The following is a 20,072-nucleotide window of genomic DNA, read 5'->3' as shown; positions in this document are numbered from 1 at the left end:
CTCAGTCTCTAGCTGTCATGCAATAATGCCCGAAACCACAGCTCTCTTTCCACATCCAGGCCCCACACAACTTTCCATGGTTTACCCCAGACGCTTCACATGCCCTGATTCAATCCACTGACAGCACGTCAACCCCAGTATACCACATCGATCCAATTCACTCTATTCCTTTCCCGGCTTTCACCCTCCTGCATGTTCAGCCCCGATCACTCAAAATCTTTTTCACTCCATCTTTCCACCTCCAATTTGGTGTCCCACTTCTCCTCGTTCCCTCCACCTCCGACACATATATCCTCTTGGTCAATCTTTCCTCACTCATTCTCTCCATGTGCCCAAACCATTTCAAAACACCCTCTTCTGCTCTCTCAACCACGCTCTTTTTATTTCCACACAGCTCTCTTACCCTTACATTACTTACTCGATCAAACCACCTCACACCACACATTGTCCTCAAACATCTCATTTCCAGCACATCCACCCTCCTGCACACAACTCTATCCATAGCCCACGCCTCGCAACCATACAACATTGTTGGAACCACTATTCCTTCAAACATACCCATTTTTGCTTTCCAAGATAATGTTCTCGACTTCCACACATTCTTCAAGGCTCCCAGGATTTTCGCCCCTTCCCCCACCCTATGATTCACTTCCGCTTCCATGGTTCCATCCGCTGCCAGATCCACTCCCAGATATCTAAAGCACTTTACTTCCTCCAGTTTTTCTCCATTCAAACTTACCTCCCAATTGACTTGACCCTCAACCCTACTGTACCTAATAACCTTGCTCTTATTCACATTTACTCTTAACTTTCTTCTTTTACACACTTTACCAAACTCAGTCACCAGCTTCTGCAGTTTCCCACATGAATCAGCCACCAGCGCTGTATCATCAGCGAACAACAACTGACTCACTTCCCAAGCTCTCTCATTCACAACAGACTTCATACTTGCCCCTCTTTCCAAAACTCTTGCATTCACCTCCCTAACAACCCCATCCATAAACAAATTAAACAACCATGGAGACATCACACACCCCTGCCGCAAACCTACATTCACTGAGAACCAATCACTTTCCTCTCTTCCTACACGTACATATGCCTTACATCCTCGATAAAAACTTTTCACTGCTTCTAACAACTTGCCTCCCACACCATATATTCTTAATACCTTCCACAGAGCATCTCTATCAACTCTTATCATATGCCTTCTCCAGATCCATAAATGCTACATACAAATCCATTTACTTTTCTAAGTATTTCTCACATACATTCTTCAAAGCAAACACCTGATCCATACATCCTCAACCACTTCTGAAACCACACTGCTCTTCCCCAATCTTCCCCAATATATATATATGTAGGTTTGCGGCAGGGGTGTGTGATGTCTCCATGGTTGTTTAATTTGTTTATGGATGGGGTTGTTAGGGAGGTAAATGCAAGAGTTTTGGAAAGAGGGGCAAGTATGAAGTCTGTTGGGGATGAGAGAGCTTGGGAAGTGAGTCAGTTGTTGTTCGCTGATGATACAGCGCTGGTGGCTGATTCATGTGAGAAACTGCAGAAGCTGGTGACTGAGTTTGGTAAAGTGTGTGAAAGAAGAAAGTTAAGAGTAAATGTGAATAAGAGCAAGGTTATTAGGTACAGTAGGGTTGAGGGTCAAGTCAATTGGGAGGTGAGTTTGAATGGAGAAAAACTGGAGGAAGTGAAGTGTTTTAGATATCTGGGAGTGGATCTGGCAGCGGATGGAACCATGGAAGTGGAAGTGGATCATAGGGTGGGGGAGGGGGCGAAGATTCTGGGGGCCTTGAAGAATGTGTGGAAGTCGAGAACATTATCTCGGAAAGCAAAGTGGGTATGTTTGAAGGAATAGTGGTTCCAACAATGTTGTATGGTTGCGAGGCATGGGCTATGGATAGAGTTGTGCCCAGGAGGATGGATGTGCTGGAAATGAGATGTTTGAGGACAATGTGTGGTGTGAGGTGGTTTGATCGAGTAAGTAACATAAGGGTAAGAGAGATGTGTGGAAATAAAAAGAGCGTGGTTGAGAGAGCAGAAGAGGGTGTTTTGAAATGGTTTGGGCACATGGAGAGAATGAGTGAGGAAAGATTGACCAAGAGGATATATGTGTCAGAGGTGGAGGGAACGAGGAGAAGAGGGAGACCAAATTGGAGGTGGAAAGATGGAGTGAAAAAGATTTTGTGTGATCGGGGCCTGAACATGCAGGAGGGTGAAAGGAGGGCAAGGAATAGAGTGAATTGGAGCGATGTGGTATACCGGGGTTGACGTGCTGTCAGTTGATTGAATCAGGGCATGTTAAGCGTCTGGGGTAAACCATGGAAAGCTGTGTAGGTATGTATAGTTGCGTGTGTGGATGTATGTATATACATGTGTATGGGGGTGGGTTGGGCCATTTCTTTCGTCTGTTTCCTTGCGCTACCTTGCAAACGCGGGAGACAGCGACAAAAAAAAAAAAAAAAAAAAAAAATATATATATATATATATATATATATATATATCCCTGGGGATAGGGGACAAAGAATACTTCCCACGTATTCCCTGCGTGTCGTAAAAGGCGACTAAAAGGGGAGGGAGCGGGGGGCTGGAAATCCTCCCCTCTCGTTTTTTTTTTTTTTTTTTTTTTTTTTTTTTTTTTTTTCCAAAAGAAGGAACAGAGAATTGGGCCAGGTCAGGGTATTCCCTCAAAGGCCCAGTCCTCTGTTCTTAACACTACCTCGCTAATGCGGGAAATGGCGAACAGTTTGAAAGAAAAAGAAAAGAAAGAAATATATATATATATATATATATGTGTATGTGTATATGTATATATATGTGTATATTATCCCTGGGGATAGGGGTGAAAGAATACTTCCCACGTCTTCCTCGCGTGTCATAGAAAGCGACTAGAGGGGACGGGAGCGGGGGGCCAGAAATCCTCCCCTCCTTGTATTAACTTTCTAAAATGGGTAACAGAAGAAGGAGTCACGTGGGGAGTGCTCATCCTCCTCGAAGGCTTAGAGTGGGGTGCCTAAATGTGTGTGGATGTAACCAAGATGTGAAAAAAGGAGAGATAGGTAGTATGTTTCTTTTGAGGAAAGGAACCTGGATGTTTTGGCTCTGAGTGAAACGAAGCTCAAGGGTAAAGGGGAAGAGTGGTTTGGGAATGTCTGGGGAGTAAAGTCAGGGGTTAGTGAGAGGACAAGAGCAAGGGAAGGAGTAGCAATACGCCTGAAACAGGAGTTGTGGGAGTATGTGATAGAGTGTAAGAAAGTAAATTCTCGATTAATATGGGTAAAACTGAAAGTTGATGGAGAGAGGTGGGTGATTATTGGTGCATATGCACCTGGGCATGAGAAGAAAGATCAAGAGAGGCAAGTGTTTTGGGAGCAGCTGAATGAGTGTGTTAGTGGTTTTGATGCACGAGACCGGGTTATAGTGATGGGTGATTTGAATGCAAAGGTGAGTAATGTGGCAGTTGAGGGAATAATTGGTATACATGGGGTGTTCAGTGTTGTAAATGGAGATGGTGAAGAGCTTGTAGATTTATGTGCTGAAAAAGGACTGATGATTGGGAATACCTGGTTTAAAAAGCGAGATATACATAAGTATACTTATGTAAGTAGGAGAGATGGCCAGAGAGCGTTATTGGATTACGTGTTAATTGACAGGCGTGCGAAAGAGAGACTTTTGGATGTTAATGTGCTGAGAGGTGCAACTGGAGGGATGTCTGATTATTATCTTGTGGAGGCTAAGGTGAAGATTTGTATGGGTTTTCAGAAAAGAAGAGTGAATGTTGGGGTGAAGAGGGTGGTGAGAGTAAGTGAACTTGAGAAGGAGACCTGTGTGAGGAAGTACCAGGAGAGACTGAGTACAGAATGGAAAAAGGTGAGAACAATGGAAGCAAGGGGAGTGGGGGAGGAATGGGATGTATTTAGGGAATCAGTGATGGATTGCGCAAAAGATGCTTGTGGCATGAGAAGAGTGGGAGGTGGGTTGATTAGAAAGGGTAGTGAGTGGTGGGATGAAGAAGTAAGAGTATTAGTGAAAGAGAAGAGAGAGGCATTTGGACGATTTTTGCAGGGAAAAAATGCAATTGAGTGGGAGATGTATAAAAGAAAGAGACAGGAGGTCAAGAGAAAGGTGCAAGAGGTGAAAAAGAGGGCAAATGAGAGTTGGGGTGAGAGAGTATCATTAAATTTTAGGGAGAATAAAAAGATGTTCTGGAAGGAGGTAAATAAAGGGCGTAAGACAAGGGAGCAAATGGGAACTTCAGTGAAGGGCGCAAATGGGGAGGTGATAACAAGTAGTGGTGATGTGAGAAGGAGATGGAGTGAGTATTTTGAAGGTTTGTTGAATGTGTTTGATGATAGAGTGGCAGATATAGGGTGTTTTGGTCGAGGTGGTGTGCAAAGTGAGAGGGTTAGGGAAAATGATTTGGTAAACAGAGAAGAGGTAGTAAAAGCTTTGCGGAAGATGAAAGCCGGCAAGGCAGCAGGTTTGGATGGTATTGCAGTGGAATTTATTAAAAAAGGGGGTGACTGTATTGTTGACTGGTTGGTAAGGTTATTTAATGTATGTATGACTCATGGTGAGGTGCCTGAGGATTGGCGGAATGCGTGCATAGTGCCATTGTACAAAGGCAAAGGGGATAAGAGTGAATGCTCAAATTACAGAGGTATAAGTTTTTGAGTATTCCTGGTAAATTATATGGGAGGGTATTGATTGAGAGGGTGAAGGCATGTACAGAGCATCAGATTGGGGAAGAGCAGTGTGGTTTCAGAAGTGGTAGAGGATGTGTGGATCAGGTGTTTGCTTTGAAGAATGTATGTGAGAAAGACTTAGAAAAGCAAATGGATTTGTATGTAGCATTTATGGATCTGGAGAAGGCATATGATAGAGTTGATAGAGATGCTCTGTGGAAGGTATTAAGAATATATGGTGTGGGAGGAAAGTTGTTAGAAGCAGTGAAAAGTTTTTATCGAGGATGTAAGGCATGTGTACGTGTAGGAAGAGAGGAAAGTGATTGGTTCTCAGTGAATGTAGGTTTGCGGCAGGGGTGTGTGATGTCTCCATGGTTGTTTAATTTGTTTATGGATGGGGTTGTTAGGGAGGTAAATGCAAGAGTTTTGGAAAGAGGGGCAAGTATGAAGTCTGTTGGAGATGAGAGAGCTTGGGAAGTGAGTCAGTTGTTGTTCGCTGATGATACAGCGCTGGTGGCTGATTCATGTGAGAAACTGCAGAAGCTGGTGACTGAGTTTGGTAAAGTGTGTGGAAGAAGAAAGTTAAGAGTAAATGTGAATAAGAGCAAGGTTATTAGGTACAGTAGGGTTGAGGGTCAAGTCAATTGGGAGGTGAGTTTGAATGGAGAAAAACTGGAGGAAGTGAAGTGTTTTAGATATCTGGGAGTGGATCTGTCAGCGGATGGAACCATGGAAGCGGAAGTGGATCATAGGGTGGGGGAGGGGGCGAAAATTCTGGGAGCCTTGAAGAATGTGTGGAAGTTGAGAACATTATCTCGGAAAGCAAAAATGGGTATGTTTGAAGGAATAGTGGTTCCAACAATGCTGTATGGTTGCGAGGCGTGGGCTATGGATAGAGTTGTGCGCAGGAGGATGGATGTGCTGGAAATGAGATGTTTGAGGACAGTGTGTGGTGTGAGGTGGTTTGATCGAGTGAGTAACGTAAGGGTAAGAGAGATGTGTGGAAATAAGAAGAGCGTGGTTGAGAGAGCAGAAGAGGGTGTTTTGAAGTGGTTTGGGCACATGGAGAGGATGAGTGAGGAAAGATTGACCAAGAGGATATATGTGTCGGAGGTGGAGGGAGCAAGGAGAAGAGGGAGACCAAATTGGAGGTGGAAAGATGGAGTGAAAAAGATTTTGTGTGATCAGGGCCTGAACATGCAGGAGGGTGAAAGGAGGGCAAGGAATAGAGTGAATTGGAGCGATGTGGTATACCGGGGTTGACATGCTGTCAGTGGATTGAATCAAGGCATGTGAAGCGTCTGGGGTAAACCATGGAAAGCTGTGTAGGTATGTATATTTGCGTGTGTGGACGTATGTATATACATGTGTATGGGGGGGGTTGGGCCATTTCTTTCGTCTGTTTCCTTGCGCTACCTCGCAAACGCGGGAGACAGCGACAAAGTATAAAAAAAAAGATATATATATATATATATATATATATATATATATATATATATATATATATATATATATATTCCCTGGGGATAGGAGAAAAAGAATGCTTCCCACGTATTCCCTGCGTGTCGTAGAAGGCGACTAAAAGGGAAGGGAGTGGGGGGCTGGAAATCCTCCCCTCTCTTTTTTTTTTTTTTCCCCCAAAGGAAGGAACAGAGAAGTGGGCTGGATGAGGATGTTTCCTCAGAGGCCCAGTCCTCTGTTCTTAACGCTACCTTGCTGATGTGGGAAACAACGAATAGTATTAAAGAAGATATTTTTTTTTCTTTTTTTTTTTTATACTTTGTTGCTGTCTCCCGCGTTTGCGAGGTAGCGCAAGGAAACAGACGAAAAAGATATATATATGTATATTTTTTTTTTTTTGCTTTGTCGCTGTCTCCCGCGTTTGCGAGGTAGCGCAAGGAAACAGACGAAAGAAATGGCCCAACCCACTCCCATACACATGTATATACATACGTCCACACACGCAAATATACATACCTACACAGCTTTCCATGGTTTACCCCAGACGCTTCACATGCCCTGATTCAATCCACTGACAGCACGTCAACCCCAGTATACCACATCGATCCAATTCAATCTATTCGTTGCCCTCCTTTCAACCTCCTGCATGTTCAGGCCCCGATCACACAAAATCTTTTTCACTCCATCTTTCCACCTCCAATTTGGTCTCCCACTTCTCCTCGTTCCCTCCACCTCTGACACATATATCCTCTTGGTCAATCTTTCCTCACTCATTCTCTCCATGTGCCCAAACCATTTCAAAACACCCTCTTCTGCTCTCTCAACCACACTCTTTTTATCTCCACACATCTCTCTTACCCTTACGTTACTTACTCGATCAAACCACCTCACACTACACATCGTCCTCAAACATCTCATTTCCAGCACATCCATCCTCCTGCGCACATCTCTATCCATAGCCCACGCCTCGCAACCATACAACATTGTTGGAACCACTATTCCTTCAAACATACCCATTTTTGCTTTCTGAGATAATGTTCTCGACTTCCACACATTCTTCAAGGCTCCCAGGATTTTCGCCCCCTCCCCCACCCTATGATCCACTTTCGCTTCCATGGTTCCATCCGCTGCCAGATCCACTGCCAGATATCTAAAACACTTTACTTCCTCCAGTTTTTCTCCATTCAAACTTACCTCCCAATTGACTTGACCCTCAACCCTACTGTACGTAATAACCTTGCTCTTATTCACATTTACTCTTAACTTTCTTCTTTCACACACTTTACCAAACTCAGTCACCAGCTTCTGCAGTTTCTCACATGGAAACTGTATATATATATACATATATATATACATATACATATCAATATATACAAACACATACGGAGACACTGCATGCATACACACTTACTTGCCTTCATACATTCCTGTAACTACCCTCCCCCACAGGAAAACAACATCGCTACCCCTGCTTCAGCAAGGTAGTTCCAGGAATGCAGACAAAATGCCATATTTTTTCACACTCAGTCTCTAGCTGTCGTGTGTAATGAACCGAAACCACAGCTCCCTCTCCACAGCCAGACCCCACAGAGCTTTCCATGGTTTGCCCCAGATGCCTCACATGCCCTAGTTCAGAGCATTGACAGCATGTTGACCCCGATATACCACATCATTCCAATTCATTCTGTTACTTGCACGCCTTTCACCCTCCTCTTTGTTCAGGCCCTAATCGCTGAAAATCTTATTCAATCCTTCCTTCCATCTCCAATTTGGTCTCCTGCTTCTTCTTCCCTCCACCTCTGACTCATATATCCTCTTTGTCAATTTTTCCTCACTAATTCTCTCCATATCTCCAAACCATTTCAGCACACCCTCTTCTGCTCTCTCAACTATACTCTTTTTACTTAATCAAACCACCTCACACCACATATTGTCCTCAAACATTTCATTTCCGACTCATCCACCTTCCTCCATACAACCCTATCTATAGCACCATGCCTCGCAAGTATATAACATTGTTGGAACTACTACTCCCTCCTTGTAACATACCCATTTTTGATCTCCAAGATAATGTTCTCTCCATCCACACATTCCTAATCACACACAGAACCTTCGCCTCCTCCTCACCCTGTAACTCACTTCCGCTTCCATGGTTCCATCTGCTGCCAAATCCACTCCCAGATATCTAAAACACTTCACTTCCTCCAATTTTTCTCCATTCATACTTACATCCCAATTAACTTGTCCCTCAACCATACTGAACCTAAAAACCTTGGTCTTATTCACATTTACTCTCAACTTTCTCCTTTCACACACTTTTCCAAGCTCAATCACCAGCCTCTGCAGTTTCTCACAAATCAGCCACTAGAGCTGTATCATCAGCAAACAACATCTGACTCACTTCACAGGCCCTCTCATCCACAACATAGTGCTCACTTGCCCCTCTCTCCAAAACTCTTGCATTTACCTTCCTAACCACCCTATCCATTAACAAATTACACAACCACGGGGACATCATACACCCCAGCCGCAAATCGACATTCACTAGGAACCAGTCACTCTCCTCTCTACCTACTCGTACACATCCCTTACATCCTTGGTAAAAACTTTCACTGCTTCTAGCACCTTGCCTCCCACACAATATGCTCTTAAAACCTTCCACGAAACATCTCTATCAACCCTATCACATGCCTTCTCCTGATCCATAAATGCTACATAGGAATCCACTTTGTTTCCTTAGCTATTCTCCTAATATGGAATTCTGGTGACAGGTTAGGGATGATGTTTTCTCCAAGGTACACTGAATTTGAATATTTTGGATCTACCATCTGTAGCTCTAGGGACTCCTGCTTTAGATGAGATTTTAGTGTGCTTCTTAATCATCATTGAAGGTACTTGTTTTTTATTTTGGAGATAGTCTTCTTATGTGAAAATTTCTCTTTAAACCTTTCTTCATGTGGGTGTGTTTTCATGCTTACAGGAGAGACTGCAGAAGTGAGATATGTAGGTTTTGAAAATTGAAAAACATTTTCTGTCCATGGTGGTGTCGTATGAGAATTTCTTTCCTGGTTTTCTTAAGTTATTTTGCCCTTCTCTTTCATTTTTTGAATAGCATATCACCTCCAATTGTAACTGCTTTTGGGCTTGATGCCCTTGATGTGTGAATTCTGAACTGTTGGGCTGCAAGGAGTAAGTAAGTGATGTCATCTTTTTGACAGTCTCAGATTAGCTGAAGGCAAGGCCTAAGATAAGCAAGCAGTTGCTTCCATGATTGAACTCAAAGCAAATACTGGGGAAGGCCAGCTTTTTCTGAGTTTCGTAGAGATATACTGGAGAATCTTTCATCTTTCCCAGACACTATCTTGGGGATTTTTTTTGTTTTTTTCAGTTTATAAACTTTTTTCAAATTTGATTTTTTTTTTTTTTTTTCATACTATTCGCCATTTCCCGCGATAGCGAGGTAGCGTTAAGAACAGAGGACTGGGCCTTTGAGGGATTATCCTCACCTGGCCCCCTTCTCTGTTCCTTCTTTTGGAAAATTAAAAAAAAACGAGAGGGGAGGATTTCCAGCCCCCCGCTCCCTTCCCTTTTAGTCGCCTTCTACGACACGCAGGGAATACGTGGGAAGTATTCTTTCTCCCCTATCCCCAGGGATATTTCAATGAAATATCCCTGATGTGGTGGATGATTTTGTGATGTTCAGTGTGAAAGCTCTAAGTGTATCATGTTTTGTTTTCAAAATGAATGTGCCCAAGTATTGTAATTGTAACATTTTATTACATTTCTTTTTATCAAGGTGGGAACAGCACAGTTGCTTCTTGCACGGCATATGACCAACAAGTCTTTCAATGAGGTAACAGAGGCTACTTCACCTAGAAAACCTGAACCCACCAGTACAATGTAAGTCTCACAAGATGTATTTCTGAAACAGTGTTGTCTGTTTTCCTGTTGTGATTTCTTGATCCATGTGTGACAGCTTCGATAAGAATGATTGTAAAGTTACACCATTCTGAAATATATTACCTTTTGTGTCCCTTTCAGTTTTTTCTATGGACTGTGACCATTACCTAATGTCCCAGTTTATTCCATTATTTTGTATGGTGGTTACATTGTACATTTACTTTACCAGAGAACAGCTAGTTCACAGTGCCCAGAAAGTAATACTGAGTTTTTCATTGAAACTCATGGTCACCATGAAAAAATAGAAAATACTAATTTTTGCTCTGATTCATTTGACCACATAAAACTCTTTTTACTCAGTGACTCACGAGAAGATTGGCTAAGAAGGTGGTGAGTAAGACTCTCACTCTTAGCCGTGTTTCTAGGCAGCAGCAGGAATCAGAAAGCAGACTTTGTAGTTTAACAAATAGCATTAATATGATCATAGTTTTTTAAGTTATTCTCATAGAGATTGATTTTAACCTTTTGTGTTTCGTCATTACAGACATGCCTCATTTTATTGAAATTTGGATTTTAGTGCTGTGCATATTTTTGTTAAAGTATTTGTCAGTTTAGTAAATAATTTTGACTAAAGTGGCATGTATCATGCCATATATGACAAAAAAAGTTAAAGCCAAAGTATTAAAGTACAGTAATGATTTATGATTTGAGGTTTGATTCTGTGAATTTGTAAATAATCTGCTTCTGAAGCCAGTTTATCTGCTGCATTAGTGTGGCAGTGGTCATCCTGGGACGGCCGAGCATTGCAGATGTGGCATGGAAAATATTTGTTCAATAGAAAGAAAAAAAGTGGATTAATAAATTTAGCAGCTGGTGAATGTGAATGATCACTTCTGTTTATTTATTAGCAGAATTTTTGCCAATGTGAGCAGTGACCATAGAAATAATTTCATATGCAAAGATCATAAAAGCACCCATTTTTTTTGTATACCTGTTGTAGCATTTGCTTTAGTGTGGACATTTGGATTATGATCATGCTGTAGTAATAGTATTTTATATATTTTTGTGTAGAAAGCACAGTATGCATGTTAGAAAATTATCTCAGGTGCATAATTCACCTCTATTGTGAGGTTGTTTCAGATATAATTAGTATGTCTAGCACAAAGTAGTTGCTTTGATTCTCTGGCTGCCTTATTGCTTGATTTATTTTCTTATGGTTGTAATAGTTTCCAGTTCTGGTTGAAAACCTCTTTCATAAATAATCATCTTGCATCTCATTATTGTGTTTATATGTTACTTGCTTTTTTTTCCACCCTGCAAATATCCAAAGGTCAGTTTGTGAATATTACTTCAGTAATTCTTTGAGTAGGAAAGGCACTCTCGCATTTATTATGGATGATGAAAGTAGGAACTATAGATATTTTATGTATTTTCAAACCCATTAGAACTGTCATAAATGTGTGTTTGTTTACAGTATTAATCTACCTGTCATAGTTAAAAGGGCAGGTTTCAAGGTCAAAACCAATTGTGTTTTCAGGTCAAATCTAGCATGACTAACATTATCCTAAAACATAACACACATCTAATATACCAAGTTGATGTATCATTATAAAGTGTTACCTGGCATCTAAATTGGAATGTTATTTGTTTGATTAACTGTGTGTAGATATGAACATTACTGTACTTGATATTTTGACTTTAAGACTTAACTTATATCCAGTACAGTTAATTACATTTTGAAAAGAATTGGACTTTGAAGCACTGCAACTTAGCACATCTTCATTTGTTGTATTGATATAATTTTGAATGAGGGTATGATATATCACAGTTTCACAATTCCAGGGATGAAAGAAGAGAGTTCATTCAATCAAAATATGTTCGACGGGCATTTGTTCAGCCAACAACAGCAACGCCAGAAGAACTTCAGATTCAGTTGAGGGAAGTCATTAATAATAATGATCTTTATGGCCTTCTTCGTGTGTACTTTCAGGTAAATTGATTTAGACTTTTGTTGCGTTTTTTATCTTAGGTGTAATGTTCTTTAGATATGTTTCATACAAGCATTATAATTTAATTTCTCCTAACAGAAAGTTAGTAAGAGAGAGTGCTAAGAAAGTAATGAAGTTGAATTTGAGCAATGAGGATTTAAACCACACATTTGTATGGATCAAATCTTTGTAAGGAAAAGGCTGGTATAGTAAGTGTTTGACAACAGCTGCCCAGGATGGTACAACTACCCTGATCAGGAACATTGAAGTGGTACCTGGAACCATCTCACTCAATCAGACCACCTCACACCACATATTGTCCTCAAACATCTCATTTACAACACATCCATCCTCCTCCGCACAACCCTATCTATAGCCCACACCTCGCAACCATACAACATTGTTGGAACCACTGTTCCTTCAAACATACCCATTATTACTCTCCAAAATAAATGCTCTTGCCTTCGAGACATTCTTCAACGCTCCCAGAACCTTCGCTCTCTCCCCCACCCTGTGACTCACTTCCGCTTCCATGGTTCCATCCACTGCTAAATCCACTTCCAGATATCCAAAACACTTCACTTCCTCCAGTTTTTCTCCATTCAAACTTTCCTCCCAATTGACTTGTCCCTCAACCCTACTGAACCTTGCTCTTATTCACATTTACTCTCAGCTTTCTTCTTTCACACACTTTACCAAACTCAGTCACCAGCTCCTGCAGTTTCTCACTCAAATCAGCCACCAGTGCTGTATCATCAGCGAACAACAACTGACACTTCCCAAGCCCTCTCATCCACAACAGACTGCCTACTTGCCCCTCTCTCCAAAACTCTTGCATTCACCTCCCTAACAACCCCATTCATAAACAAATTAAACAACCATGGAGACATCATGCACCTCTGCCACAAACCGACATTCACTGGGAACCAGTCACTTTCCTCTCTTCCTACGCGTACACATCCCTTACATCCTTGGTAGAAACTTTTCACTGCTTCTAGCAACTTACCTCCCACACCATATACTCTTAATACCTTCCACAGAGCATCTCTATCAGCTCTATCATATGCCTTCTCCAGATCCATAAATGCTTCATACAAATCCATTTTTTCTAAGTATTTCTCACATACATTCTTCAAAGCAAACACCTGATCCATACATCCTCTACCACTTCTGAAACCACACTGCTCTTCCCCAATCTGATGTTCCGTACATGCCTTCACCCTCTCAATCAATACCCTCCCATATAATTTCGGGAGTGGAGGGCTGGAAACCCTCCCCTCCATGTATTTTAACTTTCTAAAAGGGGAAACAGAAGAAGGAGTCACGCAGGGAGTGCTCATCCTCCTCGAAAGCTCAGATTGGAGTGTCTGAATGTGTGTGGATGTAACCGAGATGAGAAAAAAGGAGAGATAGGTAGTATGTTTGAGGAAAGGAACCTGGAAGTTTTGGCTCTGAGTGAAACGATTGGTTTGGGAATGTCTTGGGAGTAAAGTCAGGGGTTAGTGGGAGGACAAGAGCAAGGGAAGGAGTAGCACTACTCCTGAAACAGGAGTGGTGGGAGTATGTGATAGAGTGTAAAAAAGTAAACTCTAGATTAATATGGGTAAAGCTGAAAGTGGATGGAGAGAGATGGGTGATTATTGGTGCATATGCACCTGGGCATGAGAAGTAAGATCATGAGAAGCAAGTGTTTTGGGAGCAGCTGAGTGAGTGTGTTAGTAGTTTTGATGCACAAGACCGGGTTATAGTGATGGGTGATTTGAATGCAAAGGTGAGTAATGTGGCAGTTGAGGGAATGATTGGTGTACATGGGGTGTTCAGTGTTGTAAATGGAAATGGGGAAGAGCTTGTAGATTTATGTGCTGAAAAAGGATTGGTGATTGGGAATACCTGGTTTAAAAAGAGAGATATACATAAGTATACCTATGTAAGTAGTAGAGATGGCCAGAGAGCGTTATTGGATAACGTTTTAATTGATAGGCGCGTGAAAGAGAGACTTTTGGATGTAAATATGCTGAGAGGTGCAACTGGAGGGATGTCTTATCATTATCTTGTGGAGGTGAAGGTGAAGATTTTTACAGTTTTTCAGAAAAGAAGAGAGAATGTTGGGGTGAAACGAGTGGTGAGAGTAAGTGAGCTTGGGAAGGAGACTTGTGTGAGGAAGTACCAGGAGAGAGTGAGTACAGAATGGAAAAAGGTTAGACCAAAGGATGTAAGGGGAGTGGGGGAGGAATGGGATGTATTTAGGGAAGCAGTGATGGCTTGCACAAAAGATGCTTGTGGCATGAGAAGCGTGGAAGGTGGGTAGATTAGAAAGGGTAGTGAGTGATGGGATGAAGAATAAGATTATTAGTGAAAGAGAAGAGAGAGGCATTTGGATGATTTGTGCAGGGAAATAATGCAAATGAATGGGAGATGTATAAAAGAAAGAGGCAGGAGGTCAAGAGAAAGGTGCAAGAGGTGAAGAAGAGGGCAAATGAGAGGTGGGGTGTGAGAGTATCATTGAATTTTAGGGAGAATAAAAAGATGTTTTGGAAGGAGGTAAATAAAGTGCGTAAGACAAGGGAACAAATGGGAACTTCAATGAAGAGGGCAAATGGGGAGGTAATAACAGTAGTGGTGATGTGAGGAGATGGAGTGAGTATATTGAAAGTTTGTTAAATGTGTTTGATGATAGAGTGGCAGATATAGGGTGTTTTGGTCGAGGTGGTGTGCAAAGTGAGAGGGCTAGGGAAAATGATTTGGTAAACAGAGAAGAGGTAGTAAAAGCTTTGTGGAAGATGGAAGCCAGCAAGGCAGCGGGTTTGGATGGTATTCCAGTGGAATTTATTAAAAAAGGGGTGACTGTATTGTTGACTGGTTGGTAAGGGTATTTAATGTATGTATGACTCATGGTGAGGTGCCTGAGGATTAGCGGAATGCGTGCATAGTGCCATTGTACAAAGGCAAAGGTGATAAAAGTGAGTGATTAAATTACAGAGGTATAAGTTTGTTGAGTATTCCTGGTAAATTATATGGGAGGGTATTGATTGAGAGGGTGAAGGCATGTACAAAGCATCAGATTGGGGAAGAGCAGTGTGGTTTCAGAAGTGGTAGAGGATGTGTGGATCAGATATTTATTTGCTTTGATGAATGTATGTGAGGAAATACTTAGAAAAGCAAATGGATTTGTATGTAGCATTTATGGATCTGGAGAAGCCATATGATAGAGTTGTTAGAGATGCTCTGTGGAAGGTATTAAGAATATATGGTGTGGAAGGCAAGTTGTTAGAAGCAGTGAAAAGTTTTTATTTAGGATGTAAGGCATCTGTACTTGTAGGAAGAGAGGAAAGTGATTGGTTTTCAGTGAATGTTGGTTTGTGGCAGGGGTGTGTGATGTCTCCATGGTTGCCTAATTTATTTATGGATGGGGTTGTTAGGGAGGTAAATGGAAGAGTTTTGGAAAAGGGGGCAAGTATGCAGTCTGTTGTGGATGAGAGAGCTTGAGAAGTGAGTCAGTTGTTGTTTTCTGATGATACAGCACTGGTGGCTGATTTGTGTGAGAAACTGCAGAAGCTGGTGACTGAGTTTGGTAAAGTGTGTGAAAGAAAAAAGCTGAGAGTAAATGTGAATAAGAGCAAGGTTATTAGGTACAGTAGGGTTGAGGGACAAGTCAATTGGGAGGTAAGTTTGAATGGAGAAAAACTGGAGGAAGTGAAGTGTTCTAGATATCTGGGAGTGGATTTGGCAGGGGATGGAACCACGGAAGCGGAAGTGAATCATAGGGTGGGGTAGGGGGCAAAAGTTCTGGGAGCGTTGAAGAATGTGTGGAAGTCGAGACCATTATCTTGGAAAACAAAAATGGGTATGTTTGAAGGAATAGTGGTTCCGACAGTGTTATATGGTTGCGAGGCATGGGCTATGGATAGAGTTGTGCGGAGGAGGGTGGATGTGCTGGAAATGAAAAGGTTGAGGACAATATGTGGTGTGAGGTGGTTTGATCGAGTAAGTAATGTAAGGGTAAGAGAGATGTGTGGTAATAAAAAGAGTGTGGTTGGGAGAGCAGAAGAGGGTGTGTTGAAATGGTTTGGTCACATGGAGAGAATGAGTGAGGAAAGATTGACCAAGAGGATATATGTGTCAGAGGTGGAGGGAACAAGGAGAAGTGGGAGACCAAATTGGAAAGTGGAAAGATGGAGTGAAAAAGATTTTGAGTGATCGGGCCCTGAACATGCAGGAGGGTGAAAGGCGGGCTAGGAATAGAGTGAATTGGAACGATGTGGTATACCGGGGTCAACGTGCTGTCAATGGATTGAACCAGGGCATGTAAAGCGTCTGGGATAAACCATGGAAAGTTCTGTGGGGCCTGGATGTGGAAAGGGAGCTGTGGTTTCGGGGCATTATTACATGACAGCTAGAGACTGAGTGTGAATGAAAGTGGCCTTTGTTGTCTTTTCCTAGCATTACCTCGTATACATGAGGGGAAGGGGGATGTTATTCCATGTGTGGCGAGGTGGCGATGGAAATAAATAAAGGCAGAAAGTATGAATTATGTACATGTGCATATATGTATATGTCTGTCTGTGTATATATATGTGTGTATTGAGATGTATAGGTATGTATATTTGCGTGTGTGGACGTGTATGTATATACATGTGTATGTGGGTGGGTTGGGCCATTCTTTTGTCTCTTTCCTTGCGCTACCCCGCTAATGCGAGAGACAGCGACAAAGCAAAATAAATAAGTAAATAATTTCCCAGAAATACTCAACAAACTTATTTATTTATATTTATTTAGGCCCCAATCACTCAAAATCTTTTTCACTCCATCTTTCCACCTCCAATTTGGTCTCCCACTTCTCCTCGTTCCCTCCACCTCTGACACATATATCCTCTTGGTTAATCTTTCCTCACTCATTTTCTCCATGTGACCAAACCATTTCAAAACACCCTCTTCTGCTCTCTCAACCACACTCTTTTTATTTCCACACATCTCTCTTACCCTTACATTACTTACTCGATCAAAACACCTCACACCACATATTATCCTCAAACATCTCATTTCCAGCACATCCACCATCCTACGCACAACTCTATCCATAGCCCATGCCTCGCAGCCATACAACATTGTTGGAACCACTATTCCCTCAAACATACCCATTTTTGCTCTCCGAGATAATGTTCTCGACTTCCAAACATTCTTCAAGGCTCCCAGAATTTTCGCCCCCTCACCCACCCTATGATTCACCTCCACTTCCATGGTTCCATCCACTGCCAGATCCACTCCCAGATATCTAAAACACTTTACTTCCTCCAGTTTTTCTCCATTCAAACTTACCTCCCAATTGACTTGACCCTCAACCCTACTGTACCTAATAACCTTGCTCTTATTCACATTTACTCTTAACTTTCTTCTTAGACACACTTTACAAACTCAGTCACCAGCTTCTGCAGTTTCTCACATGAATCAGCCACCAGCGCTGTATCATCAGCGAACAACAACTGACTCACTTCCCAAGCTCTCTCATCCACAACAGACTGCATACTTGCCCCTCATTCCAAAACTCTTACATTCACCTCCCTAACAACCCCATCCATAAACAAATTAAACAACCATGGAGACATCACACACCCCTGCCGCAAACCTACATTCACTGAGAACCAATCACTTTCCTCTCTTCCTACACATACACATGCCTTACATCCTCAATAAAAACTTTTCACTGCTTCTAACAGCTTGCCTCCCACACCATATATTCTTAATACCTTCCACAGAGCATCTCTGTGAACTCTATCATATGCCTTCTCCAGATCCATAAATGCTACATACAAATCCATTTGCTTTTCTAAGTATTTCTCACATACATTCTTCAAAACAAACACCAGATCCACACATCCTCTACCACTTCTGAAACCACACTGCTCTTCCCCAATCTGATGCTCTGTACATGCCTTCACCCTCTCAATCGATACCCTCCCATATAATTTACCAGGATTACTCAACAAACTTATACCTCTGTAATTTGAGCACTCTCTCTTATCCCCTATGCCTTTGTACAATGGCACTATGCAAGTATTCCGCCAATCCTCAGGCACCTCACCATGAATCATATATACATTAAATAACTTTACCAAGCAGTCAACAATACAGTCACCCCCTTTTTTAATAAATTCCGCTGCAATACCATCCAAACCTGCTGCCTTGCCAGCTTTCATCTTCCACAATGCTTTTACTACCTCTTCTCTGTTTACCAAATCATTTTCCCCAACCCTCTCACTTTGCACACCACCTCGACCAAAACATCCTATATCTGCCACTCTTATCATCAAACATATTCAACAAACCTTCAAAATACTCACTCAGTCTCCTTCTCACGTCACCACTACTTGTTATCCCCTCCCCATTAGCCCCCTTCTCTGAAGTTCCCATTTGCTCCCTTGTCTTATGCACTTTATTTATCTCCTTCCAAAACATCTTTTTATTCTCGCTAAAATTTAATGATACTCTCTCACCCCAACTCTCTTTTGCCCTCTTCTTCACCTCTTGCACCTTTCTCTTGACCTCCTGCCTCTTTCTTTTATACATCTCCCACTCATTTGCATTATTTCCCTGCAAAAATCATCAAAATGCCTCTCTCTTCTCTTTCACTAATAATCTTACTTCTTCATCCCACCATTCACTACCCTTTCTAACCAACCCACCTCCCACGCTTCTCATGCCACAAGCATCTTTTGCGCAAGCCATCACTGCTTCCCTAAATACATCCCATTCGTCCCCCACTCCCCTCACCTCCTTTGCTCTCACCTTTTTCCGTTCTGTACTCAGTCTCTCCTCTCTCCTGGTACTTCCTCACACAAGTCTCCTCCCCAGGCTCACTTACTCTCACCACTCTCTTCACCCGAACATTCTCTCTTCTTTTCTGAAAACCCCTACAAATCTTCACCTTCGCCTCCACAAGATAATGATCAGACATCCCTACAGTTGCACCTCTCAGCACATTGACATCCAAAAGTCTCTCTTTCGCGCGCCTATCAATTAACACGTAATCCAATAACACTCTCTGGCCATCTTTCCTACTTACATACGTATACTTATGTATATCTCGCTTTTTGAACCAGGTATTCCCAATCACCAGTCCTTTTTCAGCACATAAATCTACAAGCTCTTCACCATTTCCATTTACAACACTGAACACCCCATGTATACCAATTATTCCCTCAACTGCCAAATTACTCACCTTTGCATTCAAATCACCCATCACCATAACCCGGTCTTGTGCATCAAAATGACTAATACACTCATTCAGCTGCTCCCAAAACACTTGCCTCTCATGATCTTTCTTCTCATGCCCAGGTGCATATGCACCGATAATCACCCATCTCTCTCCATCAACTTTCAGTTTTACCCATATCAATCTGGAGTTTACTTTCTCACACTCGATCACATACTCCCGCAACTCCTGTTTCAGGAGTACTGCTACTCCTTCCCTTGCTCTTGTCCTCTCACTAACCCCTGACTTTACTCCCAAGACATTCCCAAATCACTCTTCCCCTTTGCCCTTGAACTTCGTTTCACTCAGAGCCGAAACATCCAGGTTCCTTTCCTCAAACATACTACCTATCTCTCCTTTTTTCTCATCTTGGTTACATCCACACACATTTAGACACCCCAGTCTGAGCCTTCGAGGAGGATGAGCACTCCCCACGTGACTCCTTCTTCTGTTTCCCCTTTTAGAAAGTTGAAATACAAGGAGGGGAGGATTTCTGGCCCCCCGCTCCCATCCCCTTTAGTCGCCTTCTGCGACACGTGAGGAATGCGTGGGAAGTTTCTTTCTCCCCTATCCCCCTCTATGATTTGAACACTCACCTTTATCCCCTTTGCCTTTGTACAATGGCACTATGCATGTATTCCGCCAATCCTCAGACACTTCACCATGAACCATACATACATCTTCAACATCTTATACTAATAATTTATCCACTTCACTTTAAACTATGCTTCTTTTGCTTGTTCTCCCACCTCATATGTAGTTATAACAAACCTGGATTTC

At 42.1% G+C, this 20,072-nt stretch overlaps 1 protein-coding gene across 1 annotated transcript in view; it reads left to right on the top strand.

Moving 5' to 3' along the window:
• Nucleotides 1-20,072, top strand: part of LOC139763546 (arf-GAP with SH3 domain, ANK repeat and PH domain-containing protein 1-like) — a 272,263-nt gene that overhangs the window by 63,766 nt on the left and 188,425 nt on the right. The window contains exons 3-5 of the mRNA XM_071689748.1: nt 9,952-10,055; nt 10,416-10,445; nt 11,898-12,045. Coding sequence (XP_071545849.1) covers nt 9,952-10,055; nt 10,416-10,445; nt 11,898-12,045 — 282 coding nt within the window. The remainder of the gene's footprint in view (nt 1-9,951; nt 10,056-10,415; nt 10,446-11,897; nt 12,046-20,072) is intronic.

This window comes from Panulirus ornatus, chromosome 47 (assembly GCF_036320965.1).
Source record: "Panulirus ornatus isolate Po-2019 chromosome 47, ASM3632096v1, whole genome shotgun sequence".
Classification (NCBI taxonomy): Eukaryota; Metazoa; Arthropoda; class Malacostraca; order Decapoda; family Palinuridae; genus Panulirus; species Panulirus ornatus.
The sequence above is the reverse complement of the archived record's forward strand: the minus strand, read 5'-3'. Positions and strand labels throughout refer to the sequence as shown.